Raw genomic sequence first — 18,532 nt, 5'->3', positions numbered from 1 at the left:
ATAGGAACAAATGTACGTAAAAAGTGAATGTGAATCTGTGTGATTTTTGGTAGCCTAGCATTGTGGGTATATGTGTATTTGTGGTGAAAATGATAATATAGGCTAGTAGATAGATGCATGTATGTGTAAAATTGTAGTATGGATGATATGTAGGGAAATTTGGCCAATTGTGTGAGATGAAATGAGAAAAAGGAATTTGGCCTAAATTTGTGACATAGGCAATTTACAAGCCAAATGTGTATACGCATGTTATAATATGTATATAATTGTTCAATTAGGTGGTGTTTGTCCATTTAGATGTGATCAAGCGCCTAAAAGTGGCTAATAACAATTGGTTACATTCGGTGATGAACAAGTTGCAAATTTTGACTTAAAATGGTCAAATTACACTTGGGTGTTTAAATTTTAAATGAAATATCAGATTGAAACAAAACTAGTGTCATTAGTTAGAATATAAAACAAGCTTTATGTAGGCGCTTGTATCATTCCAATTGAACATCAAATGCAAAAATGGTGCACGTTTGAAGTTCACATCAAAATCTATAATTTGATAGTAGATTATGATATGTGCACCATGGAGCATGTGTTAATGAAGGACAACATGCCGTAGCACAAGGCACAAAGCGTGTAGCTAAGGTCTCTGTGCCACATGCCATAACGCATGGCCCACTTTTTGTGTAAGTTGTGATGTTTTGGATTGCTTTTTGATGCCTTTATGTCTAGTGCTTTTACTTTGTGCTATTTTGAATAATGTAAATGGTTTCTATAAAGAGATTTTCAAAAGTTTTGTATTGGGATCCCAAAGTCTTCAACATAAAATGGTTTTGAATCGATTAGTAGATTGAGTGAAAGATTGTATGGAATTATTAATAAGGGCATTACGAAGGCTTATGATGCATGAGTTATGGCTTAGGGTACAAAGGGTATGGCTTGAATGAAAGCGATCTGGTTTAGGGTGTAAAGCTTCTGGCTTAATCATTTTTATATAATTTGTAGTCATTTTCATGTAATTTAAGGGCACTGATAGTGGTGTGCCCTCTATGTGTTTGATTTACATATAAACCACTAGATATTACATGTAAATTACTCCTCAAGCATGCTTGTAAATTTCTTTATATATTGATTTACATGTAATCCGTAATTGCTTTCAGGTAATTCAAGGGCACTAATAGAGGCATACTTTATGTGTTTGATTTACATGTAATCTGCTAGAGATTACATGTAAATCATTCCCTAATCATGCTCATGAGCTTTTTCACATATTGATTTACATGTAATCCATAGTTACCTTTGTAATGCCCTTCTGACATTATGGACTACCACGTAAATTCATACTTGGATTTTAAATTGAAAACCATTATAAATTGAGATCCCGCTAAAATCTTTTAAAAACCATTTGGCATGGATTAAAAGTCTTAATCATACATAGTGGAAGGTTAAGGATATCATATATCAAGTACAAGAAGAAAATGGAAGTGAAATGGCAAATTTAAGCTATATTGGGCCATATGATGTGATATGTGGCACATACGATGTAGTGCAAAGCCATATGTTCTCATTCTATGATATGCATTGCGACATGTGCACCATGCATTATGATGCATGTATCAAATTTTTAATATCAAATAACACTTATAAAGTATGCCATTTTCACATCTAATATCTGATTTGAATGATTCAAGTGCCCACATGAAGCTTATTTCAAAATTTAGTTTAAATCTATATTTCATTTGAAAATTAGACACTTAGATGCAAAATAACCATTTTAAGTCATTTGCACTCACCCGAGCACCTCAATTTCAAACCAAATATCATTGGCCACTTCTAAGACTTTGACCACATCCGATAGAACATTTAACACCTAACAAACCAATTATATAAACAATATCACATATACACACAAGTTTGAATGCTAAACTAAGAACACACTAAGGCAAAAGCACACTTTTGGTAATAAAAATAACTCATCAAATGTCTATTAACCATATTAACTTTAAATAAGTAAACAAAACCCTTTCGCTTCAAAATCTATAGACATATGTACACAAATATTTATAACGATTTTCATAAAATAATATCATAGTCGCATGTTCATCTATTCATCGAATATTCAAGCTCCTCATCTAAACTCATAGTCTTTATTAAACTAATTAAATATTGATTTGAGCACACCTTTAATGGTAAAACACCCAGCCAAAGGTATTTTATCTCATTTTCAGACTATAGATTTTCCTTTTCACATGCACATATAATAGGGGTATCGTTAACTCCTAATCACACCGTTTCGGGCACTAAGGAATTACTAGACTGCCCAAACGTCCTATGGTAATAATCCCCAATATAATGCTACGTTAGATGTCCTATGGTGCCAGCTTGACCATATGAATTTTGACATACACATCTCTACAAATTTAGGTTGAACCCCATCCTCTAATATGATTAGCCTTTTTTACACGCAAATAATCACATCTACACATATAAGTACAATGAATTATCTTTTAAAAACATATAAATTCATAATTAAATCCTTCTTATGCTAAAACTCTTTTAAAACATGCAACTCCAAGCATAACAACAATTTCAATCATAAATCACACTAACATTCACTTATAAATAGTTAAACTAATTAATAGGCATAGTAAATTATCCAGTTATCTTAACCCTTCTGTACTTAGAAAGGTTACTCATGACATTATTGTCCTTATCGAATTTCTTTTGCCTAGTCAATGTACAAATTCACAATAATCTACACCAATCTACATAAATTAACACTATTAGTCAATTACCAATTTGACCAAAAGTACTAATTGTTACAATTAATCACTCAAACACTCTCATTTACCTATCTTTGGTTCTTATTATCATACTAAATCCTCTTATTACTTCTACCAACACCAACACAATTCTTAATCAACTTCCGCCCTTTTCAACCTATTTAATTAGGCTAAATTAGACTATTTCTCAAAGTTTAGCCACTAACTTCCAAACCAGTCACAAAACCTTAATTTAATTCCAAATAGTCTTTTTATTAAAGGGTAAGAAAACAACCCCTTAAAACTGCCTGATTCAATTTTTCTATAACTCAAACTAAGAGAAATTAGTGTAGAATAGGAAGTTAGGGTGGTATAAAACTTACCCAGCAAGCGATAGGTTTGAAATATCTCTCAGTGGCCCAATATTCTTTATCTTAGCAGAGCACACATTCTTCTCCTCTCTACCATGCTTCTTTCCTCTTTTTCCACTCTATTCTATGAGTTGAGACACGTTTGACTTAAGCAATTTGTGTGCCATGTAACATCCTGATTTTCCAATCCTAAGATTAGCTATTAATCAGGGTAAAATGGTAATTAGTAAATGATTAGAGATTTGGAGATTAGTTGATGATTTTGTCTTTAGGAAGATAAATGAGCCAATACGGGTGGAAGAACCGTGTCCTGAAGTGAAGCATGTGCTTATGGTGAGAATTTTGCTTGCAATGCCACGCGTCGCAGGTAATGCTACTTGCACTGGCACATGGACCAAAAAGTGACTTCTTCAATCGTGAATTAGGGTGAGTTTCAGAAGGGAAAAATTAGAGAAACACATAAAAGAGAAGAGAAGGAAGGCTTGGTGGCTAGGGCAAGCATTTTTTGGGTATTGAAAGACACTTTCAATCAGTAACTTGTCGGGTAAGCTTTGTATAACCCTTACCTCTGATTCTACTATAATTTCTCTTAGAATGAGTTATATAAAAATCATATCGGTGAAATTTAAAGGGTTTATTTCTTACCCAATAGTAATAAAAAGGTTTTCAGGAGTTAAATTAGAGCTTTGTGGCTGGTTTAAAGTTGAACAATAGAGCTTTAAATTCATACGCTCAATTTGGCCCTAATTCAAAGGAAAATTAGGGTGAAAATCATGTTAAAGTGAAATAAGATCATTTAAAGTGATATAAAGTGGTAATTGAGTGGTAATGAACCTAAAATGGTTAAGTAGAAAGGAATGGATGGCTAGTTATAGCCATAGTTGATAATTAAGTATTCTTAATCAATTGAACTAATTGACTAATTGTGCCAATTATATATAGATTGGTATAATCTTGGCATAGAGTGAGAAAGAACTTGGTAGAGATGAGTTGTGATTAAGAGAGTGCCATGGGTAACCTTTCTAGTGACAGAAGGGTTGAGGTAACTGAATAACTTTCTCTATTTGACTATTTATTATGACTATGTGAAAGTATGCTATTTAGTGCATGAAAATGTTTTAAGCTAAGCATATTTTATGACATTATGTGAATGTTATATGAAAATTGCTTTTGATAAAATAGACAAGTAAAAACATGTGATTTCATACTTTATATGTATATATATGCTATGTATTGTGGATACATGTATGGTGGTGAATGGGAACCAGTGACTGGTTTAAAAAACATGATCATAGGAGTGAGAGTTCACCTGTAATGTAAAGTGTAGAGAAAGACCATATAACAGTATTCTCCTTATTGCCCAACAGGGTGCAATGTTGGAGAATTTATCTCCTTAGTGCTTTTTGAGGTGCAGTGTTAGAGATTATCTCCTTAGTATCTATTGAGGTATGGTGTTGAAGATTGGGACTCTTTAGTATCAATGTGATGTAGTGTTAGAGTCAACGACATCCCATTGTATGTATTGGGGGAAAACATAGTATGGAAGTGAGATAGAACACCTTTAGCCAACTGATTCAATTACTGAAGGTGAGCTCAGGACCAATGAAAGTGTATATTGGTCTAAGGTGAGCCTATGGTTTTAAGTTGGGGTGATTTAAAGGTTTCATTGGTAGTGATCTTGCTATATGCTAGAAAAGTGGTGCAAAATGGTGAATTTCGTAGTGAAAGAAGTGAATGATATGTTTGTATAATTTGAAATGAAGCATGTTATATGCTATAATTATTGGTATGTTATGTTATACTTTTGTATAATTGCATGTGATAGTCAATAGTAGAGAATTATTCTGTTACTGAGATTATTATCTCACTCCAATAGTTACATTTTTACAGGTCAGAGTAGTGAGCCGGCTAACAAAAAAGAGTCTAGACCAACATAATGGTTCTGTTATTGTGGAAATTTTTTAGTTTGTGTAATGAACTGAATCTTTAATGGATACTGTGTAAATAAGTTGTCATAGGACTTACATGCATGTTATGAATGTTTAAAGCCTTGAATATTATGAATTTTGGTGAATTTTAGCCCATGTGTGAAAATATGTAGTGAAATGAATTGTATAGGTTAAGATTTAATGGTAAACTTGTTGTGAATATGTAAAAGAGTGATTTTGTGATGATTTTGTGGTGAAAAAGGCCAAGTGGGCCAAATTATGCAAAATTGTGAAAAGTTGTGTTTTATGAAAATGGGCCGTTGAGCGGCCAAATTTTGATATGTGTACATATAAGTGTTATATTGTGGTTAGTCAGGTGTATTAGGTCTTTTTAGATTTGGTTCAAGGTCTAGTATGGTCTAATGAGATAATAGAATTGATTTAAGTGCTTGAGTATGCAAAGTTAACCCTTCCTAGTATGGTCTAGTATTGTTGAATTGATTACATGCCATGCGCCGTGTATATGCTATTGTATGTGGCACAGTGAGGAAAATCTCACTGCACTTGCACGCTTCACTTCGAATCATCACTCTTGTGTCCCATCTTGTCTGTTCAATTCAACAATTTCAAAAGTCAAAAGCTTAAATTTCCATCAAAAATCTTGATTATCTAATTAATTAATTAAATTACTAATTTATCCTTTAATTAGTAATTAGTCTCTCATGCTAAATTTTATGATGTTACATTTTTCATGTAATTCTAGGGATTGATAGGGGCATGCTCTTTGTGTGTTTAATTCACATGTAATTTGCTAGAGATTACATGTAAATTATTCCTTAGATATGCTCACGAATTTTTTTTTATATGGATTTACATGTAATTCATAGTTATTTTCATGCAATTCTAAAAGATTGATAGGGGTGTGCTTTCTGTGTGTTTGATTTACATGTAATCTGTTAGAGATTGCATATAAATTATTCTTTAGGCATACTCGTGAATTTTTTCTCATATTGATTTACATGTAATTAGTTGTAATTTTCATGTCATTATAGGGTCATTAACAGTGGGTACTATCTGTGTATTTGATTTACATATAATTCATAAGATATTACATGTAATTGTTGAAGCCAGAACACATGCATCCTAAGTCAGATCTCTTGCACCTTAAGCTAGATCTCTTATACCAAGTTAGAAGCTTTACATCCTAAGTCAAAAGTCGTATACCCCAAGCTTGACCCCCTACACCCAAGCTAGACCCCCTTGCACCCAAGCCAGATGCCTTGTAGCTTAAGCTAGAAGCCTTATATCCAAATCATAACTTTTGTACCTCAAACCATAAGCCTTGCACTCCTCACACCCTAATTCAAAATCCTCACACCCTTTAGTTGTTAAGTTTGCATATAATTCTTGATGATTACATGTAATCAAGGGTTGTTAATTTTTTCTGATGACACTTTCTGAAAATCCATCACCTGCCAATTGGAGCTTCAGTAGGTGTATTGTCACTTGTTGAAGCTTTGGTGATAGAATTTTGTGCCTTTTGAAAAAAATTAATTAACAAAAAAGGATATTATGATCATTTATTTAAATTATTTAATGAATAAAATATTACTTTAGCTTTTCAAGTATATTGGTTCTTAAGACTAATTTTGGATTTAACTAAGTCCATTTCACCGATTTTTCCTTTTATTTTGCTTTAATGAAATTGATCTTTAAAAAAAAAAAGGAAAAGAAAACTTTCATCCAATTTACCTTTTAAATATTTATTTTGAAGATACTTGAGGTGCGCACTACACACCAGGCACGCGGAATAGTAGAAAAGTTTTGGTTTGTCTATTATCAGAAATCCAACTCTTCCTGGTTCACCTACGCGTCTGAGTTTGGTTGCAAGTTTTCAGGTAATTAAACCCCAAATTCCGCTCATCTTTGTTTCATTGACTATTCTAATTATCGTCAACGATTGTGGGGTTTCTGCGAATAATCATAGTTTCTGTTCGATCACTATGAAATTGAGTTTCCGCTGCCAAATCATGCAAAATCGCAACTGCTTTTTTCTTAATCGGTGTTTTTAAATCTTGAATTTTAACGTCTGCGATGCGTTCAGTGAGGTTGTGGTAGATTTTTGAAAGCTTAGTTGAGCGCGAAGAATTTGCAATGAAACGGGAAGTACAGCTAGAACCGCCAGTTGCGCAAAACCTTGGTGATTCCGACCCTCTACTCGATAATCAGGAGAAGGAGGAGGAGGAAGAGCGGAAGGATGAGGAGTGTCAAGGAAGCACGAGTGAGATTAGGAGTGAAGATGTCGAGGCTGGCTTACTTCCTTCTTGTCGAATTTGCCTGGAAAGCGATTCCGACCCAGGTGAAAAATGGTTTGCGGAACTTTTTGTTGTGTTGAAATTGGTGAGATTTTGATCTTCATTCAACTGCATCATGTTATTTCATTCAATGAAAGAGTTACTCCTCCAAAGAACTCAGGGTTGTAAATGTTTGTCTTGTTATACCTTGAAAATTTGCGTCAACTTATGATTTACTCCGTTAAATGGTCGAATCAATTTGCAGAATTCAATATAGCTATTAGTATCAGAAAGTAGCATCTTCAAAATTTTAACCAGCACATGGTCCCTGTTTCAAATTGGAATATTTTGATGTTATTTATGGTTATTTTAAACCTATTTTTGGATTTCTTTATCTGATGGTTGAAATGGGATTCCTCCTTGCTAAATATGGCTGCTCTTGCTGTACAGCAGTGTTGAACAATTTCTCAAGTGACAAAATACGGCTTCTAATATTATCATTGAAAATATTACTTGACTTCGGAAGAGAAAAATTTGCATATATTACTTTTTCAGAAGGAAGAGTATCTGCTGCATTAAGATAAATATGGTAAAAGAATTAAAGATAATTATGTTCCCGATTGTTGGCCCACTGAATCCTTCAATATGGTTCATCATCTATTCAGCTGTGATGTCAATGAACAAGAGTATATAAGTAAGAGTGGGCAACTGCATCCCTCAACCTAAATAGTTGTCATTTAATTTCTTTAGGTGATGAATTGATATCACCATGCATGTGTAAGGGGACCCAACAATTTGTCCATCGTTCGTGTCTTGATCACTGGCGTTCAGTAAAGGTGAATATCATGAATTACAATCGTGATGCATAATTTCAAATGCTAGCTTTTAGCTGGTTGACATTGAAGGTTAATTTGTTGAACCTATTCTATTTGGTCTATAGGAAGGGTTTGCCTTCTCACACTGCACCACCTGCAAAGCCCAATTTCATCTTCGAATTGAATTGTTTGAGGACAACTCCTGGCGTAAAATAAAGTTCAGACTTTTTGTGGCAAGGGATGTTTTTCTTGTATTTTTGGCTGTACAAACTGTGAGTATTCTTCGTCTACCGTTTCTCTAAGCAGAAGTTTCAATGATATATTCTTTTTTTTGAATTCCATGAATTCAGTTTCGGTTGATATAATTATTTGTATCAGTTAGATATGCTATTATCCAGAAATGTTATCTGTTAGATATGCTATTCTTTATCAAATGAGACAATGTAGCACGTGGTACTGCTAAATAAGAATCTTGTCTAATACTATTGTCCAGATGAGTTTATCTTCCAAAATCAATTAGGACAAAAAAAAAAAAATTTTGAAAAAACCACGGAAGTCTCTTATGTAGAGTTATCTATTTGTTTGCTAGGTGATTGCGGCAATGGGTGCGTTTGCATACCTCATGGACAAAGATGGGGCATTCAGGAACTCTTTCGATGATGGTTGGGATCGGATACTGTCAAATCATCCTATACCATTTTATTACACTATTGGTAAGCTATCATTGTGTTATGACTTATTTGCTTTTTTGTAGACGTTGAAAATCCTCGGGTTCAGGGAAATCTGTCTTCTTGCTTGTTCTGATCCATTTTTTATATTCTCTATCTTCAGATTGTCCCCTGTAAATTCCAAAGAAATAGCACAATATTATACTAAAATTATTGCCCTATTGTTGCCACTGGGGGAGGGTTTATTTTAAAAAACCTGATATTTGTTGCTACTGTCCACCTTGGAACATCTTGAAGTTGTAGGTGTTATTCCATCCTTAGCAGTAGTAAATGACAACCGTGGAACATTTTATCTTTTGCTTTCTGTTCATCTGCCTCTCTGTTGCACAAAAGTACAGATTTCTGATGGATGACAACGAATGTTTCCATTTATCAGGAGTACTAGCCTTCTTTGTGCTGCTTGGGTTTTTTGGTCTCATTCTACATTTTTCCTCCCTCAATGCCAATGACTCCAGAATGGCTGGGTGTCAGAACTGTTGTTATGGATGGGGCATTTTGGATTGCTTTCCCGCATCAATGGAAGCATGCTTTGCCCTTGTGGTTGTTTTTGTCGTCATCTTTGCAATTTTGGGCATAGCTTATAGTTTTCTCGCAGCCACCATGGCGATTCAGAGAATTTGGCAGAGACATTACCACATACTGACCAAGAGGGAGCTGACTAAGGTATTCTAACAATGCCATTTAAATATCCCTTGGTTCTTACATCTGGTCTTAATTTATACAAAGTTTGCACTCGGATTACCGTTTCACATCACTTAACTGGCTATAATATATCTCCAGGAATACGTAGTGGAGGATCTCCGAGGTTCTTATTCCCCGCCAAAACTGGACCCAGAACATGAAGAGCGCTTGAAAATGCTCAAGCTTTTGTGATTAATTAAACAGAGACTTGTAAAATGTGTTAAAGAATGTTTATGCCAAGATTTTATTTTAATTGTAGTTAGAACCTATCATGTTCAGCAGACTTCTACTCTGTGACTCTGAGCATGCAAGTGGATTGTATGATCGTTTTTACCTGGTTCCTCGCCAGATTCTATACCTCACCAAAATTGACTCTACAATGTGTGCACTTACTTGCTCAGTTTCAAACTCTTTCCTTTCGTAAATAAAAAATTGAAGAATTAAACGGGTGTTTTTCTTGCAGTGCACGTCTTAATCAGGTTGTAGACTATTTAAATTCAAGCATGTCTGACTCATTGGGAATCCCCCCCTTCATTATTGTTCAGCTCAGGAAGAGATTCAAATTGTGCTTTTATTTTCCTTTTCTTTAATCCCAAACAGATTGTGCGTTTCTCATTCACTTCAAGAAGTCCCGCATGAGATTAGACCAATGCGATGGTACTGTTTGAAACTGGCAATATTTTAATGAAAAGCAAACGTAGGACAAGGAAAGGGGTATACAGACAACCAAGGTATTATTTCTTCGATTTTCTTTTTGAAATAAGATCACAATATATTAAGATAAACGATAACAAATAGAGCCTAAGTTACATTAGTACAGTGAGACTTGAAAAACAAACATTTTATTAACAAAGTGAGACTATCACCAATAATTTCTTTTCTTTTTTATTGCTCATGAATATACTCTTATAAAAAATAATTTTATTTAAGACATAATCAAGTATTTAATGCAGGTACTTTTCTCAACAAGGAATCAAACATTAGTTTACTAGACTGCAGAAGACTAGTCTCATCCGTAGACCTAACCTCTGTTTGGTCATCACAAATAATACCTATCAAACCTGTAAATCATCCATTTATATTTTTGGGCAGCTGGATTGACGTGTGATACCAGCAGCAGAGACAAAAACAAGATGATCACCATCTCTAATAACCTCAATATCATCAATGTGAGCCCCATCTTTGCTCAAAACCTTCACAGTATCATGAACCAGTCCAAATTTGTTAACACCAACCTCAATCAGCTCCTTGAAGCTCCGAGGTAACAGAACAAGCTTCCCTCCAACCTCACCTTTCTCCGGACAAGTGATAGTAACTCTAGCAGCCAAACACCTCCTCCTCCTCCTCCTCCTCCTCCATTATCTGTAAACTGCACCTTATTATTATTAACACCAAACATCAAATCCTCTATGTTCTCCCCCTTGTGAGCAGCCGACATAATCCCAAACAGGGAATTATGGAAAGTATCTGTCCTCCTCCTCGGCCGACTCCGATCACCCCATGACCTGTCAGTACCCAGAAGTGGCCCGTCTTGTGGGGCCACAGGCATGGATGGCTCACTAGTGAACCTCCCAAGGTACCTGATCTTCGTACTCTGCCTCTCAGGAATGGATACAACAGACTGAGCTTTGGGCCACCCAGTGGACGCAAAAATGGCTTTGATTTCTTCATGACCTTGTTGGTCTGCAAGCTCTCTTGGGGTCCAACCTTCCTTGTCTGGTTTGTCTATGTCGGACCCACGCTCCAGCAGGAACTTGAGAATCTCAACGTTGGCTTCACAGACTGCCACGTGGAGGGCAGTGGTCCCGGTGGTGGTTTTAGGAACTGTGACATCTCCTCCATATCGGACTATGTCCATGAGCAAGCTAAGGTTGTTCTGTTCTGCTGCAGTGCATGAGAAATGACCCACGTCTCCGAATTTCAAGGAAGCTCCATTTTCTGCCAACAACTTCACCACTGATTGGTGTCGACCCAGTATTGCTTCCCATAGTGGTACATTTCCTTCACAATCTGAAAATGTTGCCTAAACAAAATGAACGCGTGGTACGAAACAGAAGCTTGGTCTTTACATTCATTTAATAAGTGCGAATTTGGAGATCTACATCTCTAATGTAGATCCACTGATTGGTCCATGGACGGTTAAGATTTACATCTCTAATGCAAAATATATGGAATAATAATTCATCATAACTCGTAAGGGATTTTCAATTTAGAATAACACGCACGCATCAAGTCGACATTGAAATCTGGCTAATTTGGATGAAAACTGATCACCCATTGGGTGTATCCAAGAGAGAAGTTGACTTTGGTAAGTCTGATCATGTCGACGTCCATGGTTTTATTCTGTTTGTGAGGGAAAATGGGGATAAAATGGGTCTTGGTAGACGATACGACGACTATAATTAATGTTATCTCAAATCCATTATTACGTTGACCTTACTAAAATAGGAACATCATTTATAAATTATTGAAGCTCAAGTCTTAAGAAATGAGCAAAGCACTAGGCTCCAGAAGAAATATTATAATTGATACACTTGGCCACTCACTAAATTATTGAAGCTCAAGTCTTAAGAAATGAGCAAAGCACTAGGCTCCAAAAGAAATATCATAATTGATACACTTGGCCACTCAAAACACCATGTTTAGAAGCGATGTGAACGATTGACTTAATGCCAATTAATTAAAAGAAAATGATAATAAAATCCCTCTAAAATATATAAATGACAATTTGGTCTTTCAAAATGTCATAATTTTCTTAAAATCTTTACGGACTTTTCAATCATTAATGAATTTATATAAATTATTAAATTATCCTTATTGAACATAAATGATTCATAAGTTTTGTTTAAATATTCACAATTTTTTTTCTTATATTCACAACAATGCAACAGTAAATCACAACTTCACACGTAAAATTTTTTATTTACCGTAACATTGTTGCAAATATAAGAGAGAAAGTTGTAAATATTTAAACAAAACTTGTGAATAATTTATTTTAACAAAGATAATTTGATAATTTACATAACTTCATTAATGACATAAAAGTTTTTAGGGACTTTAGGGAAATTATGACATTTTGAGGGATCAAATTATAATTTATATATTTCAAAGGGATTTTATTATTATTTTCCCTTAATTAAATGAAATAATCGTTGATTTACTAGATATAGAGGGGTGTTTGTTTTTTGGTTGCCACAAAAGTGTCTATATATACCATGTATGACTAATATTAAAATAATTCAGACACTGTACATGAGCGAGGCAACGCATTACAATACGTATTATACAAACATTTCAAAGTTTAATTTTTTTATAAAAAAATTGTAAAATGAAAAGGAAAGATGTTGAGAATTGAATTTCAAAAAAATATTTCAAAAATAAAAAATATTCATGACAACGTAATCATAAAAGAATGAAATAAATTAAAATAATAATAATAAACTGAATGTCAAATTTTATATTTTTATTAATCCACTAATTTTTTTTTTTAATTTCTTCAACCATTTTATAACATTTCGAGCAAAATCATCGTTTATAAGATGCGTATCGAATATGAGAATGACTTCATATATAATGACATAGAAGTCTTCACATTCGAAAGTAAGAAATTTGAATGAAAGATGATTTACCTCTTAAGTTGGGATCAGCCCCGTAATCCAACAGAAGCATGACACAGTTCTCACTTCCCTTAGATGCTGCTATATGCTGATAATGCAGAAAGTGACACACAGATTAGAACATGACAAATCAAGAAATTTAACGCATACGAATCCAAACTTATAATACCCCGTTATATTATATATACTATATCCACACACATATATATTATATTTCTCAACAGTAGTTATCAGTAGAGTCAAAGATGCATCTGGCTTCTCTTCTAAAACCTTTTCAACAGATCCGATTCAAATCTATTATTTCGGATGTATGAAGAGAGAGAGTATGTGAGAAGTGGCTCTTTAATGATACTACAATGTTAAATACAAATTTGATCTAAGATGAGTTACAATGATCATAACTTATAAGTAATGCAACTTTTCTGAAAAACTACACTTATTGAGTGGGAGAACCTTCCACACTTACAAATTTCACTCCTCTTGTGAGGTTCTTCAATGTGAGACTCATGATAATGTTACCCTAATCGAAAGAATGAACACAAGTTTAAAGAAAAAGTTCATCCAAATAAACTAGTCTTTTGAGTGAAAAAACCCATTATACTTATAAGTTATATACCTCACTCCACTTACAAGACTCCTAATGTGAGACTCATGATACAGTGTAGGAACCAGACTGAAGTGGAAGTAGAATGTTGGTATAGTAGTTTGTACGTACGAGAGCAGTTCTTGCGTTGTTGTCGGATTCATTAGGATCCAAGCCTCGTTTCAACAACTGATGTAACATCAAGTCGTCTCCTCTGAGAGTAGCGAAGCAGAGGCTGAGTGGGAGGTCCATCCTTCCACGAGCCAGCATGTTCTCTGTCTCCACCAACACACCCTCCATGATTGGGTCCTTCATATCCTTGAGATGCTGTTACGACACCAACATCATCGTCATCCATCATTCACACGTAATTAATGTCTTTCTTTCACATTTTCAACGTTGTTGAATGATGATGGTACTATAATTCAGACCTCGAGGAGATTGTTGATGATTATGGTGCCATCCCCAACGTTGGCCTGAACGATGTTCAAGAAGATCGTACGGTTCAGCCTAAGAAGTTGGCTCAGTCGCTTGGTTCGCACCGTAAAGAGCTGTGGCCTGTAACAGAGTACCCCTATCTCGCCACAGAGATCACCAGTGTTTGCCTCTCCCACAACTTGTTCTACTCCATTTTTCATCACCAACAGCTCCTGTCAGTTATGTTGTGTTGGTTAGTTTTAAATTGTGATGCAAGATTATAAATTTTAAATTGTTGCAATAATAATAATAATAATAAGAGCAAGTTAATCTATAGACTATAAGCCTATGGAAGTAAACCTAAACTCATTTTCTATGTAATTTTTTCTTTAATTTTTGAAAAAGGGTGCAGTTTAACTCATGCCTTAACATAAACTAACTTTGACCATTAATTGCTCAGAAAATGTCCGAAAATGATCTCAAAAATTAGAAAAAATGACTACTAATTTTTTTTTTTGGTCTTTTTCTTTAATTTATGAGTTCTTGTCAGTAATTTCTTGGTCCTTTATTATAATTTTTTATCATTTTTTAGTTAATTAACAATTAAAGTCAACTTTTGTTAATGGCAAAAGCCAGATTGTGCCAATTTAAAAGTTAAAAGGAAACATTACATATGAAAATGAGTTTAAGATTCTGCAGTAGACATACTACTGCTCGCCCTGTATTTTAGGAGTCAATTTGTGACTATTACCACAGAACCGGTCACTAGAATGTAGAAATCTGTGGGAGCTTCATTTTGCAAGATGACATCTTCTTTGGGAGGAAAATACTCAGCTTTCATCTCTGACACCTTTTTGCAAAATAATAATAATAATAATAATAATCAAAGAAAATATTAGCATAAAAAGGGAGACAAAACAAGAAATTAAAGAAAAACCAGGAAGGTCTGAGACGTGACTGAGCAATTACCAGTTGGAAAAGCAAGTCATTAGAGACCCCACGAAATAAATAAACCTTGTCCAACAGAGAATAGAAGAGATAATGAGAAATGCTTGATCTTATGGCTTTAGGAAGAGAATCAAGTGTCTCTTGTTGCTGTAACCCCTCTGAATCTGTTCTGAACTTCAAACACAAATGTGCCAGCATCTGATCTTGTAGACGGACCGGTAATCGATTCCTTTGTGCAAAACTTGCTGCTGCTTGTATGGTATCCCTCTACAAAATCAACCAACAAACTTCAACTAAACTAACCAAAAGTGCATGTCGTTTCCAGATTCTGTGACATCCCAAGACTTGTTCTAAAATGAAGTGTAAAAGATGTGATAATTTACTTACAAATTTTCTGGTTCGACTCGTACAGTGGACGACCAGATTGGTCATGTTACCGATCAGATATGCCGTTAATCCCAGGTTGAAGAGCATATAGAAGATGTCAAAGATCATCTCCCTGGAATTCACTGGATGCAAATCTCCATAGCCGACAGTCGTTAAGGTTGTAATAGACCAGTATATGGTAGTCACATATCTCAACCCCAAGCTCTGTTCCTCAAAATCCCCCATTGTTGCCCCCAGCCACGTCTTTTTGGGATCATGATACCGAGCAGCAAGAAGATAATAGAAACATCCAGCACAATGAACAGCGAAAAGCGTAACCTACACAGACACTCCCAAACTTTGTTCATCTGCTACAATATATAAACACTGTAAATTCACTTTTAGAAACTTACACATATCAGCTTAGCACAGCGAACCCAGAAATAGTTATAGTTCTTGTCCTTCTCCAATCTGATCAAAAGCATGAAGGATTGGGATTAAAATCAAAACTTAATAGAAAGGTCATTGATCTGAAACAAAATCATCATATCCCATACCTAGAAAACAAAGCACTGACTCTTCGGAGACGCCAGAGGCGAAGCATGTTGAAGAATCCATATGATTTAAGTGGTGAAGGGGAAATTTTCCGAGCGAGTTCTGAAGGGATGGTGGAGATGACATCGAAGACAAACCAAGAACTTACGTATTTCCAAGCGATTCTCTTGGGGCTATCCACGAATAAGTAGGTAGCTTTGTCGATATAAGCAACGAAGAAGGTGAGAATTATGTCGATTGCGAAGAATCCGTTGACAACGTTGTCTGTAATGGCAAGTGGTGCTACAGGTTTCTCGAGGAATCCAAACTCAAATGGCGATACCCATGCTGTGTATACAACAAGAATCACCAAAAAAGTCTGCCATATCCTGTAGAAAGCAAAACTTTATTCTCTTCCAAGCAGTAACAAAAAAGCTGTTTCCAATTAAAAATTGAAACTTCTTTGCAGTGGCCAATCCAAATCGTTCTTGTCCACTCGTTGAATAACAAAAATATTCAAAATGCTTTGAACAAGAAAAGAAGAAGAAGCAAAAGCATATATAGCTACCAGCAACGTCTGACGGAAAGCAAGAAAATATGTAAAGATCCAACAAGAAGCACCCATTAAGCTGACTAGAGATAGAATGGTTAGCATTTCTGAACAGATTGCAAAAAGGAAATTGAAGATTTCAAAGAGAACAAATTTGGCCTTTGGAAAAGAAACAGCTTTGATGGGACAAGGAAATTGAAAATCACGAAAGAAACAGTTTCGACAGTCACGAGAATCCTTCCAATCCAATAAAATAATACGGGAAACAAACAGCAAGAAATCACGAGATGGAAGAGAGAGAGAGAGAGAGAGAGAGAGAGATAACAAAGTAAATGTGAATGTGAATGTGAATGCGATTGTGAGAGAGAGAGAGAGAGAGAGAGAGAGAAGAAAACCTGTAAAGTCGGTCATAAGGGGAGATAATGAAAGGACGAAGGATGACTCGACGGTTGCTTCGAGCGCCGAGAGAAGGTAATATGTTCGCAGAAAGACTGTATTGGCTTCCATCTCTGGACAACTCAAGCTCTTCTTGACCGCATACACCTACACCAAATACCCCTCTGTTTCTGCTTCCTCTCATTTGTTTTCCCTCTTCTCTCTCTTTAATCCTTCTCTTTCTCTGGGTTTGTAACTCTGTCGTTTTGTTTTCTATATGGTTTGAGTCGGCATGGATGCTGTTAACGCCCTCTCGCTCTTCCGATGTGAGTCTTCGCCTGGGCTGTTGGGGTGGGGGATTACAAGACCGAGCTTGCGTTATATAGCGGCCGTCTCAACAGAGAACAGACACGTGCATGCCATCCTCATTAATTTTCACCAAAACTTCCCAAGTCAAAGCCTTTTTTGTTTTTTTTTTTAACCCTCCTTTCGAAATTATTAGAGCAAATTACATCAGCGGCCCTAACTTCTGCTTAAATTTGTATATTTTTCAACAATTCTTTTAGAATTTCACTAGAATTTTTTTAGAATCCCGAGTTGACAGCTGCTTCCGTAATTGAATTTGTTATGCCACAACAGTCACTGGTTTACTCCATCCGTATAATCATCTAAAACAGAGGACGGGGAAAGAAATAGAATGGTGTTCGGATAAGTCCAAACTATGGTTAGGTTCCAAATTTGGGTCTTAACCATTCATTAAAAAATTTGAAATGATGTTTGATTAAAAAAGTTCAGCAGTGCATTTAGTCTGGAAGTCCATTTAAATTGAAGAAAAGTAAAATACATGTTCCATTTAAAAATATAAGATATATTTTGAGGAATTAAATTTTAAAAATAAAAGATATTTTTAATATTTTAAGGTATATTTATTAATTTTTTTTAAAAGTATTCCTAATAAAAAAATAACTTTATATTTATTTTAGAGTGAAATACTTTATTAAATATAAATAAATATAAAAAGATAAAGTTATTTTGAAGTTGAGTAATTATTCTATTAAAAGGTGAGTTTTGATTTAAAATATTTTATATTTTTAAAAGAAAGAGTAAGCATTTTGGCTCTTGGCTTTTCTTGAAAATCGCATAAGACACGATTAATCATGTACTATTTTCAATTTGTCAAAAAAGGCTTTAATAATTTATCAATTTATTTTATCTTTTTAGAATTTAATATTTTATAATTTATTAATTTATTTCAGATCTTTATAATTTACAAATAATACTTAATTATATAAAAACTAATTTTTTAATTGTAATTTAAAGTTTTATATTTATTCTTAAAAAGATAGAAACAATATTTTTCATAAAATTATGTCTTTTTGGTCATTATACATTTTAAATGATTCTTGAATTTTGTCATCCAAACAAGCTTTTGTTTGTCAAACTAAATTTTAAGAAAAAAATATATCTAAAAATAAATCACATTAAAATGACTAATTTTTTTTACAATTTAAAGTCACTAATTTTTACATTAACTTTATTTTTTTAGCATAAATTTTTGCCTAACTTTAATTA

General features: G+C 34.4%; 2 protein-coding genes across 2 annotated transcripts; one reads left to right on the top strand and one right to left on the bottom strand.

Moving 5' to 3' along the window:
* The first annotated feature begins 6,819 nt into the window (after positions 1-6,819).
* Positions 6,820-10,019, top strand: LOC129309521 (uncharacterized). Its single transcript, XM_054951126.1, has 7 exons — positions 6,820-6,950; positions 7,157-7,411; positions 8,097-8,182; positions 8,287-8,433; positions 8,751-8,874; positions 9,266-9,552; positions 9,670-10,019. Exons 2-7 carry the CDS (start codon positions 7,207-7,209, stop codon positions 9,760-9,762), a joined length of 942 nt encoding a protein of 313 aa, XP_054807101.1. The 5' UTR covers positions 6,820-6,950; positions 7,157-7,206; the 3' UTR covers positions 9,763-10,019.
* A 411-nt stretch (positions 10,020-10,430) lies between these two features.
* LOC129309181 (potassium channel AKT1-like) lies at positions 10,431-17,304 on the bottom strand. The gene is given in 11 exon segments (XM_054950589.1): positions 10,431-10,894; positions 10,897-11,580; positions 13,200-13,275; positions 13,903-14,097; positions 14,202-14,420; positions 14,939-15,037; positions 15,157-15,402; positions 15,523-15,840; positions 15,915-15,972; positions 16,059-16,424; positions 16,981-17,304. Coding segments are annotated over 11 exon segments (2,694 nt in total). The 5' UTR covers positions 17,166-17,304; the 3' UTR covers positions 10,431-10,646.
* Between the last annotated feature and the right edge of the window lie 1,228 nt (positions 17,305-18,532).

Source organism: Prosopis cineraria, unplaced genomic scaffold (assembly GCF_029017545.1).
Source record: "Prosopis cineraria cultivar Desert tree isolate PC_DT_omini unplaced genomic scaffold, ASM2901754v1 PC4, whole genome shotgun sequence".
Classification (NCBI taxonomy): Eukaryota; Viridiplantae; Streptophyta; class Magnoliopsida; order Fabales; family Fabaceae; genus Prosopis; species Prosopis cineraria.
This window is presented reverse-complemented; position numbering and strand designations above follow the sequence as displayed.